This window comes from Ctenopharyngodon idella, chromosome 4 (genome assembly GCF_019924925.1).
Source record: "Ctenopharyngodon idella isolate HZGC_01 chromosome 4, HZGC01, whole genome shotgun sequence".
In the NCBI taxonomy this organism is placed as follows: domain Eukaryota; kingdom Metazoa; phylum Chordata; class Actinopteri; order Cypriniformes; family Xenocyprididae; genus Ctenopharyngodon; species Ctenopharyngodon idella.
Window position 1 is genome coordinate 10140496 of NC_067223.1, and position 24778 is coordinate 10165273.

Sequence of the window (24778 nt, forward strand, 5' to 3'; positions counted from 1 at the left end):
AGAAAAGGCAACATTTCCAAAAGGGATTCGTTTATTGGATGGAATTGGGTTGAGAGTCTTTGTGAGAGTCACTGTAGAGAATAATCTGAATTGATTTTACACAGATAGAAAAAAAAGTTTCTAAGAAAGCTTGATGCAACTTCCACTCAGCGGTAAATACAACCACATGAGAATGAACAAGCAGGCATTCAGAGTGAAATCACGAAATGCAACGTGAGCGAGATTTTCCAATGACTTTAATAGATTTGCCAGCATGTGCAAGAACTCACAGGAACTTTTCCTTCTGTCACTGGACAGAAGATCTTTGATATATCCTGCGTGTGCTGCTGTAAATTGTCACCGTTCCGTTGCTTGGAATGTGGCTACATAAAAGGTCCACTTGCATTAGCATTTAAGGGCCTTTTAAGAGAATGCAGCCATGGTATTTGGCACAACTCTGTTACTTCTAGCAAAGCATCTACTCTTTCAGAGATGTGTGTGTGGGATTACAGCTTAAGAGGAAACGAATGAGACACAAACATCATTCACAAGAAATAAGAACTGGAAAGTCAACAACCATGATTTGTCATTTGAAATATTCATTAAAATTGTAAATCGGTAAAGCTGCAACTGCAGTCGGTTATCTACACTTTTGGGAATTATTTGTGTTTATCTGTTTAGGATGGAAGGAGCAGATAGAGAAACATCAATAGTCACAAGCAAAAAGAATGTTCACGGTCTCTAAAAAACTCATTTTAATTAAGTTTTTCAGAGTCAAAAACGAGGTGTAATCGTAATCGCATATGTCCATTGTTCATAATTTAATATGTACATTTAAATGCAGAAAACAAAGCTAAAATTGCAGAATACATCTTTTAAGGGATTCTCATTTGGAACCTACATATCAAAAATATCTTGGCATATTATCTACATAATTTCCATTATAATTCATCATCATTAAAGGATTAGTTCACTTCAGAATTCAAATTTCCTGATAATTTATATATATATATATATTTTTTTTTTTTTTTTTTTAGAAAATGACCTTTATTCCTCATCTGGGATCATGTAAAGCCCTTTGAAGCTGCATTGAAACTGCAATTTGGACCTCCAACCCATTGTTAGCCACTAAAGTCCACTATATGGAGAAAAATCCTGGAATGTTTTCCTCAAAAACCTTAATTTCTTTTCGACTGAAGAAAGAAAGACATAAACATCTTGGATGACATGGGGGTGAGAAAAATTTCAGGAAATTTGAATTCTGAAGTGAACTAATACTTTAACTGAAGGAGCCCTCAATATAAATCCAAAAAAAAAAAAAAAAAAAAACCCAAAAAAACATCTATTTACACTTTTCTCTGCAGTTCAGTATTCCCTTTATGCTCCAATTATATTCCACAGTCATTATATACAAAATGGCTTGATTCCCATTTGAAGCCCATGGGAAGAGTTACGCATGTGTAGTTAAAGGGGATTATACCATTTCTCCCTGGTTTCCGCTGTGGATTGCTGGTTGCCATGGATATTTTGTCAACATACTTGTTTGTATGGTCCACTTCCTCTCATGAGGTCTCGTCTCAGGAGATCTTTCCAACCCTCCCCAAGTAGTTGCTCTACTTGCAAGTGTGCATGTCATTCATCGTCTCACAGCGCCGACACCGAACGTAACAGCACCAGACGAACTTACACTCGCAGCGCTCTACATGTCGTACCACATGCGTGTTGTAGCCCCGCCCACAGCACAGCAGGTTGCAGCCGTCCGGCCCTGCTGAAGTTCTGTTACACCTGCGGCCCCTGGTCCCAGTCACGCCCAACCGTCTGTCCTCCAAGCAATAATTTGGCGATTTGTTGAGGAATATTAACTCCTCTTTGGTGATAGGCATGTGGCGTTGGTCTTTGTCCTTACGTCGCACCTTACGCTTGGAACGGTCCACCACCTGAACGCTGGTCTCATAGCGTTCCTTCAGATAGGCACCCACACGCTCAAATGCGGCCATTGTGCGCCAACACGTCTTTACCGCACACGAACCCGACACGCCATGACAGCGGCAGTCTGTCAACATTGTTTTAGCCACTGCCTGTAGAAGAATAGGATACGGAGAGCGTTATAGTTATTATTAGATTAATTAGATTTATAGAGTTATTAGAACCCTTTCAATCTAGTTTCCCTGCCCATCATAACACAGAGTCTGCCATGCCAAGTGTTCAATGGCATTTTACTTGCAGTTGATGCCGGTAAAAATGCCGTATTGATCCTACGGCTGCCTTTAATACTAAAGACCATCATTTTCTTATTTGGTGTTTAGAGCATTTATTCGGTATCAAGGGTACGGCTTTACGGTGGTTTAGTTTATATCTTAAGACAGGTCTTTTTCTGTAGAGTCAGGTAAGTTCTTTTCATCTTCTGCTCCTATTATTAGTGGAGTACCTCAGGGCTCTATTTTGGGTCCGCTTCTTTTTAAATTATATATGCATCCACTGGGGGATATTATTAAGAAGCACAATGTTTCATTTCATTTTCATGCCGTTGATACACAGCTGTACCTGCAGTTGAAAGCTGGCAAATCCATTCAATCTTTGTTGGAATGCATTTGGGACACTAAGAAATGGTTATCAAATAACTTTCTCCAACTTAATGAGGTCAAAACGGAAATAATTGTTTTTGGTCCCCAAAAATTAAGGAGTAGTCTCATTAAGGAGCTGGGTAAACATTTTCCCTCAGTTTCCTCCCAGGTTAGGAACCTTGGTATCATCCTGGACTTAAGTTAATCCAAACAAATTAATTCTGTTAAGAATAATTTAGACTATTGTTACTCAATGTATCTGGGTCTTTCTCAGTCATCTCTTGCATGCCTCCAGATGTTACAAAATGCAGCTGCAAGGCTGCTGACCAGTACAAAGAAATATGATCATGTCACCCCAATTTTAGCTTCAATTCATTGGCTCCTGATCCAATTTAGAATTCAGTTTAAAATTCTGTTGCTTGTTTTTAAAGCTCTTAATGATCAAGCTCCATTTTATCTTAAAGATCTTCTTACTCCTCTGTCATCTTCAAGACTTTTAAGATCTTCAGACAGGGCTCTTTTATCTATTCCTCATTCCCGTCTAAAAACTAACGGAGGTAGAGCTTTTTTCCATTGCCGCCCCCTGTCTATGGAACCAACTGCCTCTGGACATCCGCCTTGCACCTTCCATTACCATTTTTAAATAAAAATGAAAAACATATCTCTACTCCCTGGCATTTTAATATTATCATACTAATGTTTTATTGTCTGTCTTGTTTGGCACTACTCTGTTTTTATTTTATGTTTCTTCACTCTCCTCAGCACTTTGGATAGCTCTGCTATGTGCTATATAAATAAAATGTACTTACTTGCTTACTTATATATCTGATCGACAAAAGATGTCGAGATTAGGAGAGCAGCTTGTTTTTGTAGACAATGTAAGCATGCAGACATGTAAACCGATTCAATTTCAACATTCCAACATTTTTTGCAATTTATTTTGACAGACTTCCTGGACTTCAGGCAAAAACACGGAACTAATGTAAATCACTGGGAGAGTTAACCCTGGTTCACTATAAACCACATTTCCAAGGGCTATATAATTTTTACGGATTGAGCTTTTATGTCCTTCCTTCCCTTCATGTTCTGCACCATGTAAATGGAAGGAGTATTTTGTGAGCTGACGACTTTTATAAAATAGGAGCATTCGTTTGGGTGAAGGATTATGGGGGCCCTCCGCTAACTTGAGGGGAATTTTGTCTCACTTAAACGTTCCTCAGTGGTTTCCAACCAGAGCTGTGGTTTAGGGTCTCCAAACACTTACAAGTGTTCTTCAGTCAAGGCTGTGGAATTTGGTGCAAATCATCAGCTTCTTAGATTAATCAAGAACATGTGGGGAGATGTAACTCATTTGAACGACAAATTGCCAGAGCTGAAGCAGCCCATTACTATTTCTGTTCTTATTTGGTTGTTTTGAAATGGTTTCCATTGTCAGATAGAACAAGTCAAAGATTCATTTGCTGGAGAAAACTGTCATATTTTAAATGGTAAATACGTTCAGACAGTATGCAAGTTTGTCGTCTTGCTTAAAACCTTGGGGTAATTGAGAAAACCTTGTGTTGGACTGCCAATATTCAATTTTAGAGATGAGACGTGTTTATAAACGAGGCCGTAAGATGACAAGAGCTTGAATGCTTTATGAATGTTGCAAGAATGCTGTCTGAGTGAATAGGGCAGGGTGGACATTTTCTCCACTGTCACACATTTCATATTTTCTCCAATTAGATTGAATTAGCATCTATATACGGAAACATAGCACTGAATTAAGAAAGCTCTCTAGTTATTTTGCTGTCTTTTTGAAGCAGGCAAGCACAGTCACATGCAAATTGATGCTTCAACTTGACATATGTCACTCAAAATGTGAATGGAAAGTCAAGAATTTTTTTCCTGGTATGTCAATGAAGGGCAACCACCACGATTAGGAATTAAAAATCCTATTTTTAATTAATAAGTAATTTTTTTTTTTTTTTTTTTTAATAAGGAATTAAAAATCCACAATTTTTTATGAAAAATGACAAAGCAATGACAGATGCATCTGTAAAAGCTGCAAGTCAGTTTGATTTCAACTTAAAAATATTAAAAGAGATCAAAGAAGTCCTGATGGAAACTGAAATTGTGGCAAATATCTCAGCAACGACCCCACTCCCATGAAGCATAGTGAACTGATTACATCATTTCCAATACTTCTTGGGATTTTAGTTTATGCTTTCATAAAAGACGTTAAGTACAAAGTCTTGTACCTTTGTCTATTTGTTACATTTTAATATACGTTTTTGTTACAAATAAAGTTTGGAATGTTATAATTCTTCTCAGAGCTGGTTGGTTTAAGTCCTTGACTTCTTATTAAAGCCTTTACTAAAGGGATAGTTCACCCAAAAATGAAAATACTGTCATCATTTTCTCATCCTCAAGATGTTCCAAACCTGTATTTCTTTCTTTCTATTGCTGAACACAAAAGAAGATATTTTGAAGAATCAGGGTAACCAAACAAGATGATGGCGCCCCATTTACTTCCATAGAAAGGGGAAATTTTTTTTATGAAAGTCAATGGGGCCCATCAACTGTTTGGTTACTGACATTCTTCAAAAATGAAATGAAATTCATATAGGTTTGGAACAACTTGAGGGTGAGTAAATGATGACAGAATTTTCATTTTTGTGTGAACTATCCGTTTAAAGTATTTTGTGAAATCTCTATGGAGATTATTCAGGGAAAAAAATAAGTGAGCAGTCACTATTGTTGTGCATTCTTTCAACATAATTCTAACTAGTAAACAATGCACATCAGAAAGGTTTGTTCTGTGTCACCCACCTGTCTCCCAGCCTCGCTGTTATGCTGATTCATAGTGAGCAGGGCGTCCTCACCACGGGCTGACGTGTTCTTTACCGTATTGTCGATGAAGCGACGGCTGAACAAAGTCCCGAAGGCGATGTCATCAGAGCACCCACCCCAGTGCCAGCCCTCTGTTGGCGAACCGGTGCCCAACAGGCTCGTATCACACGAACACTCTGTCATATTTCCTGCGCTGCAAGAGCGAGTGACTGCGTGAACCAGCCCGGCAGCCATTACTGCGTAGATAAATGCTGTCTCTTTTGTCCCTTAAAAAAAAAAAAAAATGTAGGCAAGATGTCAAACAAGTACTTACAAATGTTGAAACAACCAAAAAATATGGGAATGTAAGATACGCAGTGCAGCAGTATCAGAGCAGAGGAGTCTGGGAATGTTACTTGATATCCCACTATATAAATGAGCAAAAATGTTTGGCTGAAGATTATTATTGTGAGAACAGATGATGTTATAAAAATTCTGGGTAACACTTTATTTTAAGGTGTCCTTATTAGAGTGTAATTAAAGGGTTAGTTCACCCAAAAATGAAAATTATGTCATTAATTACTCACCCTCATGTTGTTCCACACCCGTAAGACCTTTGTTCACCTTCGGAACACAAATTAAGATATTTTTGATGAAATCCGATGGCTCAGCGAGGCCTCTATTGCCAGCAAGTTAATTTACACTTTCAGTGCCCAGAAAGGTACTAAAAATATATTTAAAACAGTTCATGTGAGTACAGTGGTTCTACCTTAATATTTTCAAAACACTGCTTTGAATCTTTTGTTTTGAATCAGTGGTTCGGATCGCGTGTCAAACTGCTGAAATCACGTGACTTTGGATTCAAAACAAAAGATTCGAAGCAGTGTTTTGAAATCGCCCATCACTAGATATTGTTGAAAATAGGCCTAACTACTTTTTGTTGTGCGATATATTGCCCCAGAAAGAATTGCGATATGCAATATTATTGTCATTTTAAGACCATTTTATGCCACTGAATACATAATCATAATATAACAGCATAATAATGCAAGTAGGCCTACACACTTTCAAATGACAATGAACTTAACTCTTAAGAATATTTAGACTATATTTAGGCTACTGGAATTGAAGCGTAAAAAAATAATAATGTTGAATAAATAATAAATAAACCTTTGCTAACAAAAACTGCAAAATAACAAGTAGAAAAAAACACTTTCAAATGCACATTATATGGAGATTTTCCATCTACAGTTTTTTCCCTGACCTTATTTTCTCAGTAAAGTAAGGGTGCACACTATTGTCAGATGTCCATATGAACAAAGACAGATTTAGCAGTTAGATATGGCCTGTTGAGGTATCTGTTTTTCTAAAGGCGTGTTTGAAAAATTTCTTTTAATTTGAGAATTTAATCTGCGTTTTAGTGCCACGTCATGCACGAGGTGCCACGTCAAGACGCGAGTGCAACACTCAAACAAACACGTTTCCATGGAAAAACTGTGCAGTGGAATGCAAAAACACATTCCCTATGAAACAAACTAGACACTCGCGATTGCCGCGTCCTGTGTGAAACTAGCTGTGAGCGTGCACCATTTCACGCTGTCATGTTTATATTTGCACCAGTGAATTGCGATACCTGAGTGCATTTGCACTTATTCTTCCAAACTGTCTGTAGTTGTCAGGAAAACACTGTAACGACTCGAATGGCGCATTTTTTCTCTGTGTATGAAGGAGCTGCCTGAGCCCCGCTTTCGCCTCGGAGAGCAGATGAGATGACAGAGGCAGCACACTTATATTTGTGTAAACATAATGGCCAATATATCGCTGCACCAAAAATTATCAAGGTCATGTTCATATATCGTGCGATAAGTCGATATATCGACTATCGCGACAGGCCTAGTTGAAAAGTCCTTATTTTGTTTGTTTTTTTGCCGCACAAAAAGTATTCTCATCGCTTTATAATATTAAGGTAGAACCATTGTACTCACATGAACTGTTTTAAATATGTTTTTAGTACCTTTCTGGGCACTGAAAGTGTAAATTAACTTGCTGGCAATAGAGGCCTCACTGAGGATTTCATCAAAAACATCTTAATTTGTGTTCCGAAAATGAACGAAGGTCTTACGGGTGTAGAACGACAAGAGGGTGAGTAATAAATGGCATTATTTTCATTTTTGGGTGAACTAACCCTTTAATGTTTATTAACAACTATAGGGTTAATGTTAGGATTAGGGTTTGGTTTTAGGTTAGTTGCATGTAATTAAGCATTAATTTACAGTTATTAATAAAGTAACTACATGTGCAACAAGGAAACTATAATAAAGTGTTGCCTAATTCTGAACAGCCTACTGAACTGAAAAGAACTGGTTTTGTAAAGGCTCTGATGTTTTGTATTGTGATTAAAGGTTATTTGCAATAACTTTATCATTTTAGATCTAAATTAATTTCAGATCTTAAAAAAAATAAAAAAAAATCACTTTATGCCTCTTAAGTTTTAATTGGGAGCAAGCTAGTTATGTATTCATAAAATTATGCATGCAGTTCCTGTAAGGCACATTTTTAATTGCTTACATAAAATAATAATGCTAACACACTAAGGTTTCATTAGTTAACATGAAATAATAATGAACAATAATGAATACATTAGTTAATGCACTTACATAAACAAACAATGAACAGCTGGATTTTTATTAACAAAGATTAGTAAATACTGTAACAAATGTATTGCTCATTGTTAGCTCATGTTAGTTAATACATTAAATAATGTCAACTTATTGTAAAGTGTTACCAATAATATTTATAACATAACTAATTTCTGAAGAAATTTGGTTTATAATGTTTTAACATAGCAAAGTAGATTTTGTCTGAATTACTCTAGAAAATATTTTCCTATTACTTTCAAGAGAGATGACCTAAACATAGACCTACAAGTGTAGAATAGAACAGAACAGACAAAAGAAAAAAATGCATTTGTGATGGTAAATTTAGTGCATATTTCTAAACATAATAGTGAGATGCCTATAAACCCTGGTTGTGGCTGCAGGAATTCAGACGTAGAGTATAAAGCATCCGATTCAATTTACCCTTGAATAGAGCTTGGAATTGAACTACTCTGGGACAGAAACTTGGGTAGGGTAAATCTTAGGAATGAATTCACAAAAATCGAAAGACACATTCTAGCATATCAAGTTGACTCTATGTTTTGTAATCATTCTAATCCTGTACACATTAAATTCAGGGCCAGCTGAAGACCATAGTAAATTTAGTGTAGAGACAGTTAACCTAAAACAGATGTGCATCACAGCTGTTCCCAGAATCAAATCTCTGATCAACACATGAATCAGCATTTCAAATCAATCATTAAGTGGTAAAAAATAGGATTGACAGTCAATTAAAAAAACATTCAGATGCTTTAAGCAAATACAAAGTGATGATCTCTCATTATATATTACAGAAACGTGTTTTTTATGACCAGTAAAGATGCTGATTATTTTTTGTTGAAGTTTCCAATAACCACATATGTGCATAATATATATTTAAATGATTGTTTTCTGCTTTTATAGACATAATATTATCATTAATATATCTGAAGGCGAATAACCTGTTTTAAGAGACTAATATTGCACATCAAAGTAATAAGTAATAAAGTCATTGCTCAGTTTAAATCAACTATTTCTAACTTTTTTAATGTACATTAATTATTATATTAATGTAATGTTTTTTTATTGCCACTTTTTTAATGTTAAAAATTCCTCTCTGCCCAGATAAGCTGTAGCAGGCCTTTTTTAGATGTGCTGGTCAAACTACATACCATTAACTATAGCATTAATAAAATGAACTGCATAATAATAATAATAATAAAAAAGTTCATGAACATTCAAATTAAGTCTACTTAAATGTGACACATTGCTTGCATACCACTGGTGAGCTCGTAGCCGAACACTTTCGGGTCCCGTCGGGTCGAGCAGTTCCAGCGTTCGTGTTTGAACTGCGTTTGGCACTCGGTGATGCCCAGGCGCGCGCCCTCTTTAACGCTCGGTAGAAGGTGCGGTTTGCGCGCGCACAGCTCCTTCTGCTTGTGCGACAGGGGCAAATGCGCGCAACCCAACTTCTCGGGCACTCCTACAGATGTGATGCCCAACCACCTGTGATGCGGAGCAGTGTGACACAAAGATCAGAAGCGGTTCTCCTCTCCTGTCGGCCTGGATTGAAATGCCATAACCAGGCCCGAGGAAAAGGAGACAATTTTCAAACATTTTATTCAAACATTATTTGACAGCAAAAGCAACATAGCACTTATATACTTACATCCAACTTCCCTGAGAGCACAGAGGGCAAACTGAGAGCCATATAAGGAATAAATGGTAAACTGCATGTATTCCACAACCGGTGTTATCCATGTCCACTTCATTTAACAAGTCCCGAACTGAACGTTAGGACAAAGACGACTCATACCGGTCCACTACATCTAATATATAGCGTATGTAATCCACAAACGGCGCTTTTAAAACTCACAAGCTCCTTTTATGTATCCATTAAGTCGCATGTACGAACTAAAACGTCCCACCACCACCAAGTCACCTTCGCCATCAGTGCGAACTCAAATAGACACAAACAGTTTTATGCTGCTGTTGGAAAACGCGCAGCTAAACACTCTCATGTGCAGCGCTCCCACATCGTGATTGGTTGGAAACATTCATTAATATTCAGAAGATAAGACCGTTCTCAACACTGATTGGACAACCCGATGTTGGCTTGGAGTTAGGTGAGAGAGCACACAGCGAGCGCGACTGATAGGCAGAGAGAATCAAGTAGCCTACACTCGGGTTTTTTTGTGAGATTGAAAGGACTGTGTTAAGGATAAAAAGGACTTTAGTATTTAACTGAGCATATTTAACATATTTTTTAAAAACAAGGTTAAAATAAAAGGCAGAATAACAGAAACCCTGACGCTTAGACAAAGTAAAACCATGTAAAAGCAGAAATGTTTAATTTAATACTAACGTTACTTAACTGCCCACAGTGTTCAAATTATAGCTACAATGCCTTTCAAAAGCGTCGACTATTATGAAATACCTTCAATAAATTAATAATTTAAAGGTGTAACAGATTGTTAGTAAATGTGTAAAGGTATTTTCCGGGCGCAATCTGTTAGTTTGTCACCACTCACCAGCAACGCAGTTTATAATTTGGCGCTATTAACACAGATAAAGACTCTTAAAAACGTAACTGTACTTATACTAACGTTTTTGTGATAAGCAATAATAAAAGTGTTACCGACTTATCTCTCTTTATTGACATACTGCCTGAAAATGCTCATAACGGACAGCGCTTGAACAACGTACTGTTGTTATGGTTACCAGCAGCGTCAGTTGAAGAAAAAAAAAAAGTGCTCAACCCAATTTATAATCTAGCTTTTATTATTATTAAACTTTTACATTTATCTTATCTTTATTTTGGCTGAATTGGAAAGATTACAGATTAATGTTATTTAATGTAATTTCGATTGAAACGTTAAAGCAGTGATTCCCAACCTGTGGTACTTTGAAAGATTTCGATTACATAAATAACTAAACAACAGCGTTAATTAAACTTTCCAATTAAGAAAACGCAAGTGCGCACAGAATATATTTGCTACTTCGACGTGCTACTTTGTTTTCATCCATAGTTATTGATAAGCGACTTTATAATAATGATTTTGATTGACATAATGATATCCAGTATATGAGTCGAAAGCAACACATTTCATATTTGGTGTCGATTAAGAGGTACTTGAATCTTATATGGGGGTACAAAAAAGTTGAGAAAATCTGCCTCAGATAATTAATAAAATCATTACAGTCTAAAGTAAAAAGTTGATAAAGAAATGTAATTATATAGTCATAAATATAATGCTATAAAGGCTTGTTGAATACATTTTAATAGAGAGGGTTCCTTCTCAGCAAAAGTTTTGTTTGCATGGACTACATTACACAGTATGTCAAATATTTTTTCTGCTAACATATGACCTAAATGGCAGAATCAAGTTAAATATTTGATAAATTCAAGAACCAATTTGTTTTAAATTATGAAAATATACATTTTTAATTGTTTTTGATGTTAAGTTCCATTTCATGTTGATTGCTGGAATCGTACATTTCATGCATAGGCTACAACCAGACAAATACCTTGGCACAGCCCTTCATAAACATTCAAAACATATGTAATAAATTGACCCTAAAACTCTGACATGTCAATGAGAGAGAAATCACACGCTGTGGAATCTTTACAGTTCAACACATGGATTCATGGGTTCATTTTACTTCAAGTAACTAGGGGTAAGATACGTTTTATGGGATATTTCAAATAAATCCTGCTCATTTTTCTCTCCACAAACCACTTCCTGTTTAACGTAAATTATGGACAAATGAAACATCATGCATTCCAGCAATTTAGAGTAAATCCAGCAACAATATAAAAATTCTTACCATCAAAACCATCAATATAAATATCCTCTTTTTTGTAAACATCATTTATAGCATTTTACACGGACTGTTATTAAAGGCACTGGAAAACACTGGTAGAAAAATAAATGTAGAAATATGTGTGAGGAACATAATACAGTAATACTATAACATACAATATACATCATAAGACCTTTGGCATAGAAAATACTTCATAAATACTTGTGAACCTGGCATGTGAAGGAAAGGGGGTGTAAAGCTAGACTTCAAAAGTGACAATGTGAGGCAGGGTGACATCAAAGGCACTCCACAGTAGCCGCAAAACGTTCCCAAAACATATTGGGAGCATTTCAGCCCGTGGTTCAGCAGTAGCAGCATTGTGGGAATGTTGCATGAGCGTTGTAGGAAAGTTTTTGAAAGGCTGTTTGAAGGGGCCGCACGACCGTCTCACAGTTTTTTCATCAGCGTCGCACTGCAGCCACTGCCTGCCCTTAAGCCGCAGCTGCCAAAGTCATTTTGACAGGGCTTCAGGGGGTCTCATCGAACCCTCCACACCCCTTTTCCATCTGGATCGCTCTACACAGAAACACACATGCACAAACAGACACCTTCCTAACTTGCCCTCCAGTTTACCACTTTGATACAGCATATGGTTTGGTAGATTCAGACCAAACGGTGTGCACAGTTTAGCCCTTTCTCAACACATTGAGCACATATGTATGTATTCACAGCTAATTATACACACACCTGAAAAACACAGACAGGTTAGCGTCACCAGCCGCTAATTGTCTTTTTGTCACTGTTGGCGAATGGTCCCATTGACGGCATTATTCACACATATCCGGCTGAGGAGGATCTCCGAGTACACCACGTTCACTGGTCCCTTTACGTGGTAGGACACGTCAGGTGGAGACGATGGATCCTCGTGCTGTTGAGGCCCCATTTGCTCATTGGCTGGGTTCCCACTTTCTCCACCAAGTCTCAAGATTTTCAAATTCCTTTGGGAAGCAGCGGTTGGAAATGGAAGCTTATAGACCTGCAAACAATGTAAAATGATCCTCAAATACACATTTCTTGGTCAAATTTGATTTCTTCAGAATCATCTGAGCTAATGGATGATCTATGCCATATTACAGTGCCCACCCACTTTTTTTTAGCAGCGTTGGTAGCCGTAGTATTTTTCCCATAGGGATTTTAAAAAGTCTTCGTTTAAGTGTTATAAGCCATGAACCAAACCAGTATGAAACTAATCCTTTAATGGCTTTAATGATGGAAAGAACTACAATCCGATGATGAAGCACTGCGAACAACAATAAAATTAAAAATGGAGAAATATAAAACTATTCATTTAAAGTTGTTGAATATATATAGAAAAAATTGCTTGTCACAACTCTCTGATTGGTGGAATTTTCTGTACAGCATCATGGGTAATGTAGTTTTTCGCCATGAATGTAGCTGTTAAACATGATTATTTTAAAAATTAGTTGAAATAATGCGAACTGACGGCTTTAACAGAAGCATATACCATTAGTTAACAACCTTGAAGCTCATAGTAGGTCTGTCTTTAATGGTTTAGAGGGTATCGTTAAAAATCAGTTTTGCTATGGAAAAAATTGAGTTTTTACTTCCATAACCCAACTGTTGCACTCTACACACTGGGATTGAGAGATCTTTATCATGTAAGCAAATACATCTATCAGTGTGTGTGGCTCTGTTCTCTGACAAGGGACACATTTTTTAAATTAGGAAACTAGTCTTTATCCCATTTTAGTTTTATATCCTCTTTAAATGGCCAATTCTTATTAGCTCCCTGCTCTACAAAATACTTAATGGTTAAGAACTTGTTTCCTCTAAGCACTAAATAACAAAAAATATATCAAAAACCAAGCAACAGCTCCTTTAAAACTTAAGCGAAAGACCCTGATTTTATATGTCGTTAAGTCTGTCTGGTCTAAATCTGCTGGCCTGTTGTCAGATGTGGCCGCTCTGCAGTGATATCAGTCCCATATGTGAGCAGGTTTGGCGTTTCTACCGCCACTTCACAGACTAAGTGAGCTAATACATCTGTTCCCAACCTGCACTTTATTGTCTAATAAAAACCCGCCTAATTTCTAATTACTCATTAACTGATCCGCAAATCACATTTAGAGTGAAATAAAAAAGGAATGGCTTCTCTTTTAAAAGATTTATGGGGCTGGAAGACTGGAAGAGTGTTTCTAGCAGGATCTATATCCATGTATATGAATGGAGTGAGATTTGTAGAACTGTTTCATTCGCACACATGTATGTGTGGATCTAAAAAATACAAAGTCAATTAGATGCGACTTCTGTGCAGTAAATTACATCCATAATAATACAATTACAGACACAAATTTACAGAGACCCTGGTTATTACCCAATAACATGGTTATTAAAATAAGTTATGTTCTTTGGCTTTAAATTAATACAAGTGACTATGCGAGGTAGGTCTTTAATCAGCATAATTGCATTTTTTACTTACAAGTAATAACATTACTCCAGTCTTCAGTGTCTTTCAGAAATCATTCTAATATGCTGATTTGGTGCTCAAGAAACATTTCAAATTATTACCAATGTTGAAAACTACTGCTATTTAAATTTTTCTGGAAACTGTGATTTAAAAAAAAAAGAAGATTCTAGACAAATTGAAAGTTCAAAAGAACAGCATTTATTTTAAATATTTTTTTTTTGTAACATTATAAATGTATCCTTTCTTAATGAGTTCTTGCATTATAAAAATATTAATTTTTACCCCAAACTTTTGAATGGTAGTGTATATCTATTTTTTCTTTTACCTCATGGAAATGGCAGGCACATCGTCCCTGCAGGAACTCCTTATAACGACCCATAGTGATGCTGAGAGTGTCAATGACCTCATATCCAAGATGCTTGGCACTTTCCAGAATATTCTTGTTCACATTATAGAGTTCTTGCACTCCATTCTAGAACCAATGAATGAAGATGATAAAGACTGTCAATGAATGAATAAATAAAGTGAAAAAGATTAATATCTGGCCTACAGACCAGATCCAAGGACATCTCTTGATCTCCAGTGGTTCTTACCAGTGGAAGGGAGCGAATACCATCCACAGGCAGATGGAAACCCATCCCTAAAGACTTCACCACCACCATGATGTTCTCAAGACCCTCCCTTGGAGATAAGTTAGAGATATGATGTTAAACATTCAAAGCCACACAGACAGACTGGTAGTAAACCACACCAAGCAAAACCAGCAACCTTAAAAAGGAAGAAAAGTATTGGCCATCGGAACATTGTTAATTAAAATGTGGTCAAGTCAAGCTAATAACAAACAGGCTGGGTTTGTGTGGTGTTTTGGTACATGTTTACCTCTTTAAAACCTGTTGAATGGTCCTCAAATGGTTCAGGTTCAACCACTGCACCCCTCCAGCGACCAGCACTGTCTGAGGTGAGTTCTCCAGGGGTTGTGACCTGTCTCGGTGGAAGTGGTTTCAAAGAAGAGGTTAAAGATCAACACCACATCCTGAAAACATAATCAAAAGTTCATGCCAAGAACTGATCCACAATTCCAAGTCAAAAAATGTGCATATTAGGGGTGTAATGGTACACAAACATGACAGTTCGGTACGTACCTCGGTATTGAAGTCACCGTTTGGTACGAGTTTGGTACAGCGGGGTGGTGGGGGGATTAGTAGTTATATAAAATATAATTAATATATAAGCTAATATAGTCAATATATTTAGTGAAATGCTACCCTCTAGCATTAATTTCTCTAGTGAACTAACATGCTGTGGACACTTAATGACTTGCCTGAGGTAAATGTAATGCTACGTGAGATATTACTCTCAAGCTGATTTATTGATGCCTTTCCGCGGTTGAAACACTGGTTGACAGATTACACGTAAACATATCTATGCATAGATCATCTCTTCTTCTTCTGCGCTTTTTCCTGTTGAGGTGGTTAGCAAACAATATTGCATTACCGCAGAGGCACCCTTCTAGATTGGAGTGTGATTCGCCTGTGATTGACTCTATTCGTTCATGTACTGTTACACCCCTAGTAATGTACTTCGTTTTCTACCACTAAAACAAAATGAAATTCTGCTTATTAATTTCATTTTGCAAAAACAAAATGTGTCAGATCATTCAAGCAGCTCCCAAAATATGTCCCTAACAGATGCACACTAAAACACACTCAAACACAAACCCGAAATCGCATCTGTGCTGCATATCCCACCCTTCTGCCCACATCAGTAGCTGTGTGAGATCAACAGCATGCTGAGCCAGCAGTGGTTACCATCCCTGCTGAGATATTCTGATTTGACACACAGCCTCCCAACCACATACAGCCCACATCCCACCATCAAACACACTGCCAAAGTCATTTAGTGTGTTAACAAGGCCTTTGCCACTTTAGACAGACACCAAACCCGCACATTCACAACTTAATGGGTGTAATCCACTGCCACTTGGATACAAACATCCTCCGGCGTGCACATACACACACAGACCTTTCTAGAAGCTGCTGCAGAGCTCTTTGGAAGGTGGGTCTCTGGGACTTTGGCAGCCAGAATTGTGGGTAGTAGGAGTAGCTGACGATAGTTCGGCCCTGGTTTAGGTTGTGGTAGACAATGGTGTCGTGGGCCTTGTCCCAGTCCTCCAGTGTGGTGTTAACCCTCTCCATCAGGTAGTACATCATCCCTCGATTGGTGGAGTCTCCAATAAACAGGACCTGAGGGAAAACATGCATGTATACGTCAGATGTTGTAAGACCTGGGCTGGTTTCTTAAACCCAGATCAAAAATTAGGCTGCACAATACACACAATCCTTCATTTAAAAGTCTGTCTTTATGTGTTTTAAAAGGTTCAAAAGGTTTCCAAAACATAATAGCGAGGTTACCAAATTATTATTTTGCTGGTCACGTGATCTCAACATGGCCGCCTCCAAGAGCGGTCCACCCAGTGTTGGGTAAGTTACTCTAAAAAAGTAATAATTACTTGCTACTAATTACATCTTTAACCATGTAATTAGATTACTGTAATAATTACTCTCTCTAAAAAGAATTGCATTACTTACTATTACTAATGACTTTTTTCTAAATTCCATATCGTCTTGACCAGGGTCCGTTCTTCCGCGATTCGCCTTGCTTTTTCGCGTCGCGCTCAGTGTGAAAGGGCCTTTAGATAATTAATGTGGTTCAGATAACATAATATTTTGAGTTTCTGTTCATTAAATCAATCGCCTTCATTGTATTAATTCAAATGCTTAATTTCAATGAACTCAAAATTTTAAGGCAACCAGGTAACTTACTTTAAGTTAAACCAACAATAATTTTTTTACAGTGCAGTAATTAATTACTTAGTAATGTATTACATCCAACGCTGCGTAATATGAAACAGCCAGGGGCGGACTGGTCATCGGGAGTACCAGGAGTTTTCCCGGTGGGCCGCTGGACAATGTGGGCCGGCCCACTGATTGCAACGTAAATATATATGAAGAATGAATTATAGTAAATTTACGTAGTCTATATCCTTCCGTCAGCCCAGACGAATTGTCCGCGCGGGCACGGCCCACTTGAGGCAAAAAACTCTAATCTGTTTAGTGTGCTCACTCAGTCTGTCCAAAAGCACTCATCAATGTCAAAATGTTTGAGATATCCAATCAAATCAAAGGAGGCAGGATTTACTGTCCACAGAAACCGAGCAGCACGGCACTTTTTATTACTTGAAGAATTCGAGCTGAGGTAAGATAAGCAGCCGAACATCACGAGACAATATACAGCTGTTAAATAAAATAAAAAAAAAAACAGTTAAACGACGGACATTCATTTCCAGGGATGCAAACTACTTCTAACCTTTTTGGATTTTTTATATTTTAATGACATTTACGTTATTCGTCACACAATGAGTATGTCACGTGTTAGGAAAGTGTCTGAAATATATAATTTTCTAATTAGTTATTTTACAGACTGGCGATCAAAAGTTTGAAATAAGACTTCTTTAATGTTTTTGAAAGAGGAAGGCGGAATTTATTTGATCAAAAATACAGTCAAATAGCTGTTTTCTATGTGGATTTATTGTAAAATGTAATTTATTCCTGTGATCAAAGCTGAATTTTTAGCATAATTACTCCAGTCCTCAGTCACGTGATCCTTCAGAAATCATTCTAATATGCTGTATTTTTCATAAATATAGAATTTCTACACTCTTTTCCACAATTGCAGCTCTATTCCATAAAATGACAGTTGTCAAGCTCCTGAAAGGACAAACACTATAGCCACTAGAAAGGCACCATAAAACAGTCCACATTCTGCACTACATTCTAAGTCCGTACTAGAGCATTATGTATGGACTGATTTAATGGTAGGTATTGAACTTTAGTGATATTAAACTTCCCTGTATTGAAAAGAGATTTGAATTTTTTTTTTCAAAATTATTTACTATTTGCCATGTGCATCAGGAAAGACATAAAGAAGTATGCCAGTCATTCATTAAAGTTAATGATAAGCATTTCAATAATAATAATAAAATAGCATTTATCTTTCTGTATAAATAGCATTTATATTTTTATGTTATAAAAAGTTGTGTAAAAAATTGCTCTGTGCATAATAAGCTGGTGAGTTTTATGGTGAGGTGTGTTGCGGACCGGGTATGATGGGCCACTTTGTGCAAGAAAGTCCAGGGCCACTTTTTTGCCCCAGTCCGCCCCTGGAAACAGCTTTTTCTAAACCACTGATTTTAGTCTCTTTATCACATGTAAGCATATATAAAACACATTTGTCCAAAATACTACTAACTTATTTTTTCAGGAAGCTTCTAGTATAAGTAAGCAAATTTTAAAATGAATACTGCATATTTAAAGTATAAGACTGGAATAAATCCTATCAATTCAAAGATTTCAAATCATTGAAAGGAAGGTCAAAAAAGGAACTAAAGCAAAATATTATACAATGGATGCTAAATAAATACATAAATATGACCTTCTAAATACTTAAAAGGTCCCATGTGAGCACCAGACTGCAGACAACACCAATGTGAGGAAATGAATTAACAATTGTGTCATTATAAGGGTAAACTTACAATATGCTCTGCTGAGATCACAGTCGCCATGAAGTACTTCACAAAAGTCTAATAAGCTTGGATGTTCATCTGTGTGTGCGCTTTTGGCAATGAAGTTGGCAGGAATGCCAGGCTAAATCACAAGATCTCAGGGAGCGGGCATTGGCTGACACTGTGGTCTGCAGACATGCTCACAAGATTAAGGACTAATACTTTCAGCAAGAAGTCAGAAGATACACTCATGTTGTTCCAAACCTGTATTTTTTTCCCCTCCAGTGGAAAACAAAAGAATTTAAAAAAAAAAAAAAATCATACAACAACACTGTCACAAAAAAAGGTATGGTGCTTGTCACTGGGGCAGTACCCTAAGGTACAAAGGTAAAAAGGTACTAATATGTACTTTTAAAGTACTAATATTCACCTTTAAGGTACTAATATGCACTATTTAGGGGTAAGAAGGTACAAAGATGTACCTTTTCACTTTTGTACCTTAGGGTACTGCCCCAGTTACAAGCACTGTACCTTTTTTTCTGACAGTGTGAACAGTGTCCAGGGGCTGTAAATAAAATAAATTATACATAAAAATAATATATATAGACTGTGTGTGTGTGTTTAAATATAAATACTATTTTTTAAAAATGTGTTTTGTACAGGAAAAGTAACAGCATACAATTTGAAATGACACTGTGAACTCCAAATGACACACAGGGGTGTAGAACATAAAACAAATTCATGAGTATAACTCTAGACCTTGACAATCTAAAGCTCTTTTATTTGAAACAATCTTTCCTTAAGAGTCACTCTTTTCCTGTTGGATGGGCTCGCAGTCAGAAGGTTGTGGTTTGTCTGTAGTGAGAGCTTGGGCCCTTGTGTAATGTGGCCATTTGTTTGTGTCAGATCTGATCTTGTGAGTCTTAAATCGAGAAAAGGTGGAAAGAGTCATGCTGTGAAGATGAGCGCTGAGGGAGTGTTTGAAGCAGGAACAGACTGTAGGTTTGGCACACAGCTCTGAAAACTCCTGCTGGGCTTTAGGCAATAATTTAAAAACAACCCACAACACAGGAGGTGTGCAGATCACATTAAGATAAAAAATGTAAAAAAAAAAAAAAAAGAAAAAAAGAAAAAAATAGAATATAGCTGCAAACAGAAGAGAGTATGGTTTTCTATTCCAGAATCCTTTTCTCTCCTTTCCAAAGGAATTAACAGCATACTTATATGTGCATATATAAAAGCAGCAGTGTAATTGAATCATGTGGTTGCTGTGAGCTCAGCACCTGCTGTTAATCTCTGATCAACAGCTGTTCGCTGCCACTGGAACTTCAATGCTATTTGAGCTGCCTGCCTTCCACATTAATGTATTCATCTGTACTGTATATGCACACATATGGAAAAGCCGCCAGCTGCAGATGAACCAGTGAAATGTATTTTAACATCAACTGCAGAGAAGTTCAAACTGAGTACTGGTAACTCTTTATAACTTCCATTAACGAGTCATTAAAATATTGTTGCACATTTGGACAGTTAGACTTCTGTTCAAAAGTTTAGGGTCAGTAAGTTTTATTTTTTTTTTTTTTAAGAAATCATTAATTGATCAAAAATGACTTATGATTTATAATGTTAGAAAAGATTTCTATTTCAAATAAAAGCTGTTCTTTTGAACTTTCTATTCATCCTGAAAAAGAATCCTGAAAAAACATATCATGGTTTCCACAGAAATATGTTTGTTAAAGTTACTATGGAAAAAATGTGTGTTATGTCATATGCTGTTTTTGGTTCCTGGTTCCTCACCTTCCGGTCCATCATGCAAGTTTGCAACTGAGGTTGATCCAGCAAGGGGTGATAACAGCTGTCAGGTTGCCAGGCAACTTCTCTCCAATCACAAGTCCTGTTATCTGAACAGCTCAGGCACGGGACGACCCAACGACCTGATAGAGACGTAAAAAATTCTTTATAGTGCACTGTACTAAATTTCTATGACAACATCTACTCAGATTGCACTGTTCACATGATTCACAGTGGAGGGAATCTCTGTGAAGTTTTGAAGTCTTCTACAGCTGTATATCAAAAGTTCACCATAAAACACTGAATCAGTTGGGAAACTTTGCAGCTAGACATGATTACTTCATTGTGCTAGGTACATTTTATATACATCACATATTTTTCTCTTTAATTTCTCTTTTTCGTTGGACCTTTTATCCATAAAATGTATTTAGTTCAAAGAATTTCATTGTTGTTTATTTGGAAATTACCACTGCATTCTGTGTTGTTTGATAAATACACCTTGATTTAATTTCAATACCATTAAGTGTGCAAATGAATTTCATCTTTGTGAAGTGATTTTACATTAACTTTAACATTTCATATTCTCGAATTTATGGAAGCTTGTTTCCGCCATGAAATAAAAATAAAAAAGGTAAGTTTTATCCAACAATTCTGACTTTCTTTCTCAGAATTGCGAGATATAAACTCACAATTGCATGATATAAAGTCAGAATTGCATGATATAAAGTCAGAATTGTGAGAAATTGTGAGTTTAAATCTCGCAATTCTGACTTTTTTTCTCTGAATTGTGACATATAAACTCACAGTTGCATGTTATTATGTCCAATTGTGAGGGGAAAAAGACTGACGTTTTTTTCTGAATTTCGACTTTATGAAAGCTTGTTTCTACCATGAAATAAAAATAAAAAAGGTAATTGCGACTTTTTATTCAACAATTCTGACTTCCGTTCTCAGAACTGCGATATATAAACTCACAATTGCAAGTTAATTAAGTCAGAATTGCATGATATAAAGTCAGAATTGTGAGAAAAAAGTCAGAATTGCGAGTTTATATCTCACAATTCTGAAAAAAAGTCATAATTGCTTCATAAAGTCAGAATTGTGTGATAAAAAAAATCACAACTGCATGAAAAAAGTCAGAATTGTGACTATATCTCGCAATTCTGACTTTGTGAGATAAAAAGTCGCAATTACCTTTTTAATTTTTTTATTTAGTGGCGGAAACAAGCTTCCATACGAATTATATGGGTTCACACACACAAACAAAGTTTATAACTCTATCTCAAACAGTTAGTTAAAGTAGTTCCCCGCTGTCTTTGATGCACTACCCTGCTGAGGATAGTCTTTTTAGCACTGACTGAAACCTCTGAACTCTAACCTGATGGCTTTAAATCCAAAAGGCCTAGCAGCTGAACATACACTCACTGAAGAGGGACAACTCACTCAACCACTCAAACCTGTATGAAGTGATTATTTTCCCCCATAAAGTCAGCATTGAGGCCCTAACCTTATAATTGAGCAATGATTCAAAACAGGCAATGAATCAGTGCATTATCACACTGTAAAAGCAGACGCATAAATTACCAAACTCTGAGTTCACAAGCAAACCTTTCCCATCCTCTAGTGGAGCGGCTAATAAACCGTGAACGTTGTGCTAATATAGCCAAACACATGATGAACTACTTTGCAACTGAAATGTGGTTTTAGGGCCAACATCGTCATTCACACCAGAGGAAAAATAGGTGGAAAATGTTTCATCTGTCCACAAAACAGAAAATCTGCAACAACCAGTTTGACTTTATGAGTTACCTTATATGAAAAAACAGGACTGTAAATCTTACAGCAAGTTTCGTATTCAAATTTCGGATACTTTACTACAAGCCCATGATCAAAACCTGGAAGAAACCTACCAGGTTCATCTCCTGAGAGGCAAGGCCGAGGTGAGACCTGGGCCTCTCCTGAAGATCTCAACCCTGGAATGGGCTCCAAACCGCAGGGCTGATCTGGTCTGACCACAAGGCCACAGTCCTGCTCAGATACAGTGGAAAAAGAAAGAGAAACAGGTGAGTTTTGAGTCTGGAAAGATATTCTGAGATGCTGGTTGCACTCTTGTGTTAAAAATTTAAGCATTCAAGACAATAAAATCACCCTTTGATGGATAAAGATTGAGCTGTTGTGAAGTTTCCATAGCTTTCTTCACCCTAGCTTTCCCCCTTCGCTTTCATGTGTCCGCATACACGAGGTTCCTCACGGACAAATTAAAGCAGGCGCGCCGCCTGACGCCTGCCCTGCGGCCTTGCCCCTTGTTATGGGTCAAGGGTCAAACAAACCTAACAGGCTAAATGACAGCAGCGAGCCTACTCCGCCGACCCCTGAAGTCCTTCACGGGAGCCATCGGGTCTGGCTCGACTTCAGAAGACCGGCTCTCCGTTGACTCTTTTGCTTGCCCCCTTCCTTAACACTTTGCACAGGGGCTTCTCAAAGCCACGTAACATTCCCCAAGTTCCTGCCGCTGTTCTCGACAAAGTGCCACAAGACAACTTAACAGGGATTTTCTTGTTCGTACCTGCACACAGTGTGTGCGTGCAAACACGAGCGGGCTTTTGATTCTGAGCAGCCCAGCATAAATCAGACGGTTCATCTGAGCCTGGCGGAAACTGCCTAGCGCTTTATGCATCGGAGCCGGCGAAAAGTTAGCATCCCTCCGGAAAGGAAAATGCGTGTAATTAATTCACATTCGGAGGGCAAAGAAACATGAAAGAACAAAAACCCTTCATTTTATCTCTCTCATCTGTCATTTTTCCATTCCTTGGAGAAGAAAATTATGGAATAAAGAGTTTCGTCCAAGGTCAGGTACTCTCAGGTTCTTCAAGCTCAGATCAGAGCTTGGCTTCTGTCTTTAAATCACCAGAGAATAATGAATCAAGAGCATCTGGTTAATGAGGATTTCACAAAACCAGTATGGATGAAAGGAACATGAGGGACTGGGGAATATACAAAAACGAGAACGATTTAAAGTTGATGAAAGGAAATTTCACAGAATTTATTCATTCTCTTAAGTCATTTTGCAGGTTCTGTGAAACTCTTTGGTGATATTTCATACTTCGAGAGTCCTAACTCTTTGAATTAAAATTTGTGTGCACCATTCATCTTATAGACACTAATTATACTTCAGATTTAGGGTTAGTGGTTTTATTATTCTATACAATTTTGCCATGTGTGCATGTTTTTTCAGTGTGTGAACATTTAAAGGGTTAATTCTTAATTCTGTCATTAAAGGATTTATTCATTTTAAAATGAAAATTACACCAAGCTTTACTCACCCTCAAGCCATCCTAGGTGTATATGACTTTCTTCTTTCTGATGAACACAATCTGAGTTATATTAATAAATATCCTGACACATCCAAGCTTTATAATGCCAGTGAATGGCACCAACAAGTATGAGCTGAAGAAAGTGCCTCCATCCACATCAGTTAAGCTTTTTTTTATAAGTTGAATAGGGAAGGCGTAGGATGTAGCGTAAGTGTTTTGAACTGTGAAAGGCATTACACTTTCTTTGTAAGTCGAATAACTTGTTAAATATGGATATTTTTCTTGCACAAATGCATCATTCAGAAGGCCTTTATTAACCCCCCGGAATATGTTTATGATGGATGGATGCACTTTCTTGAGCTTCGTACCCGTTGGCCCCGTTCACTGCCATTATAAAGCTTGGATGCGTCAGGATATTTATTAATATAACTCCGAATGTGTTCATCAGAAAGAAGAAAGTCATATACACCTAGAATGGCTTGAGGATGAGTAAAGCTTGGGGTAATTTTTATTTTAAAATGAACTAATCCTTTAATTATATTCACCTTCATGTCGTTCGAAACCCATAAGACCTTCGTTCTTCTTCGGACCACAAATTAAGATATTTTCGATGAAATCCGAAAGCTATTTACAGCAATTTAATTATCACTTTTCAGGCCCAGAAAGGTACTAAAGACATTAAAATGGTCCATGTGACTGCAGTGGTTCAACCTTGTGGTGCGTTCACACCAGATGCGAATGAAGCGTTAAGCGTGAGTGATTTACATGTTAAGTCAATGCAAAGATGCAAATAGATATCCTGCGGCGCGATTCGCACGAATGAGGCGGTG

The 24778-nt window shown here is 37.2% G+C and overlaps 2 protein-coding genes across 3 annotated transcripts in view; both read right to left on the bottom strand.

Moving 5' to 3' along the window:
• Positions 1–219: 219 nt before the first annotated feature.
• Positions 220–11118, bottom strand: wnt16 (wingless-type MMTV integration site family, member 16). Its single transcript, XM_051891276.1, has 4 exons — positions 9660–11118; positions 9270–9496; positions 5355–5641; positions 220–2057 (listed from the first exon to the last, which is right to left on the bottom strand). Exons 1-4 carry the CDS (start codon positions 9749–9751, stop codon positions 1593–1595), a joined length of 1071 nt encoding a protein of 356 aa, XP_051747236.1. The 5' UTR covers positions 9752–11118; the 3' UTR covers positions 220–1592.
• Positions 11119–11255: 137 nt separating this feature from the next.
• The window catches only part of cped1 (cadherin-like and PC-esterase domain containing 1), a 57521-nt gene continuing 43998 nt past the window's right edge, over positions 11256–24778 (bottom strand). For both annotated transcript variants that reach the window (XM_051891275.1, XM_051891274.1), the window contains exons 15-21: positions 22545–22662; positions 20641–20777; positions 16305–16525; positions 15162–15263; positions 14876–14963; positions 14608–14754; positions 11256–12830 (exon numbers count right to left, since the gene is read on the bottom strand). In XM_051891275.1, the coding sequence (XP_051747235.1) occupies positions 12591–12830; positions 14608–14754; positions 14876–14963; positions 15162–15263; positions 16305–16525; positions 20641–20777; positions 22545–22662 (1053 nt within the window). In that variant the 3' untranslated portion in view covers positions 11256–12590. The remainder of the gene's footprint in view (positions 12831–14607; positions 14755–14875; positions 14964–15161; positions 15264–16304; positions 16526–20640; positions 20778–22544; positions 22663–24778) is intronic.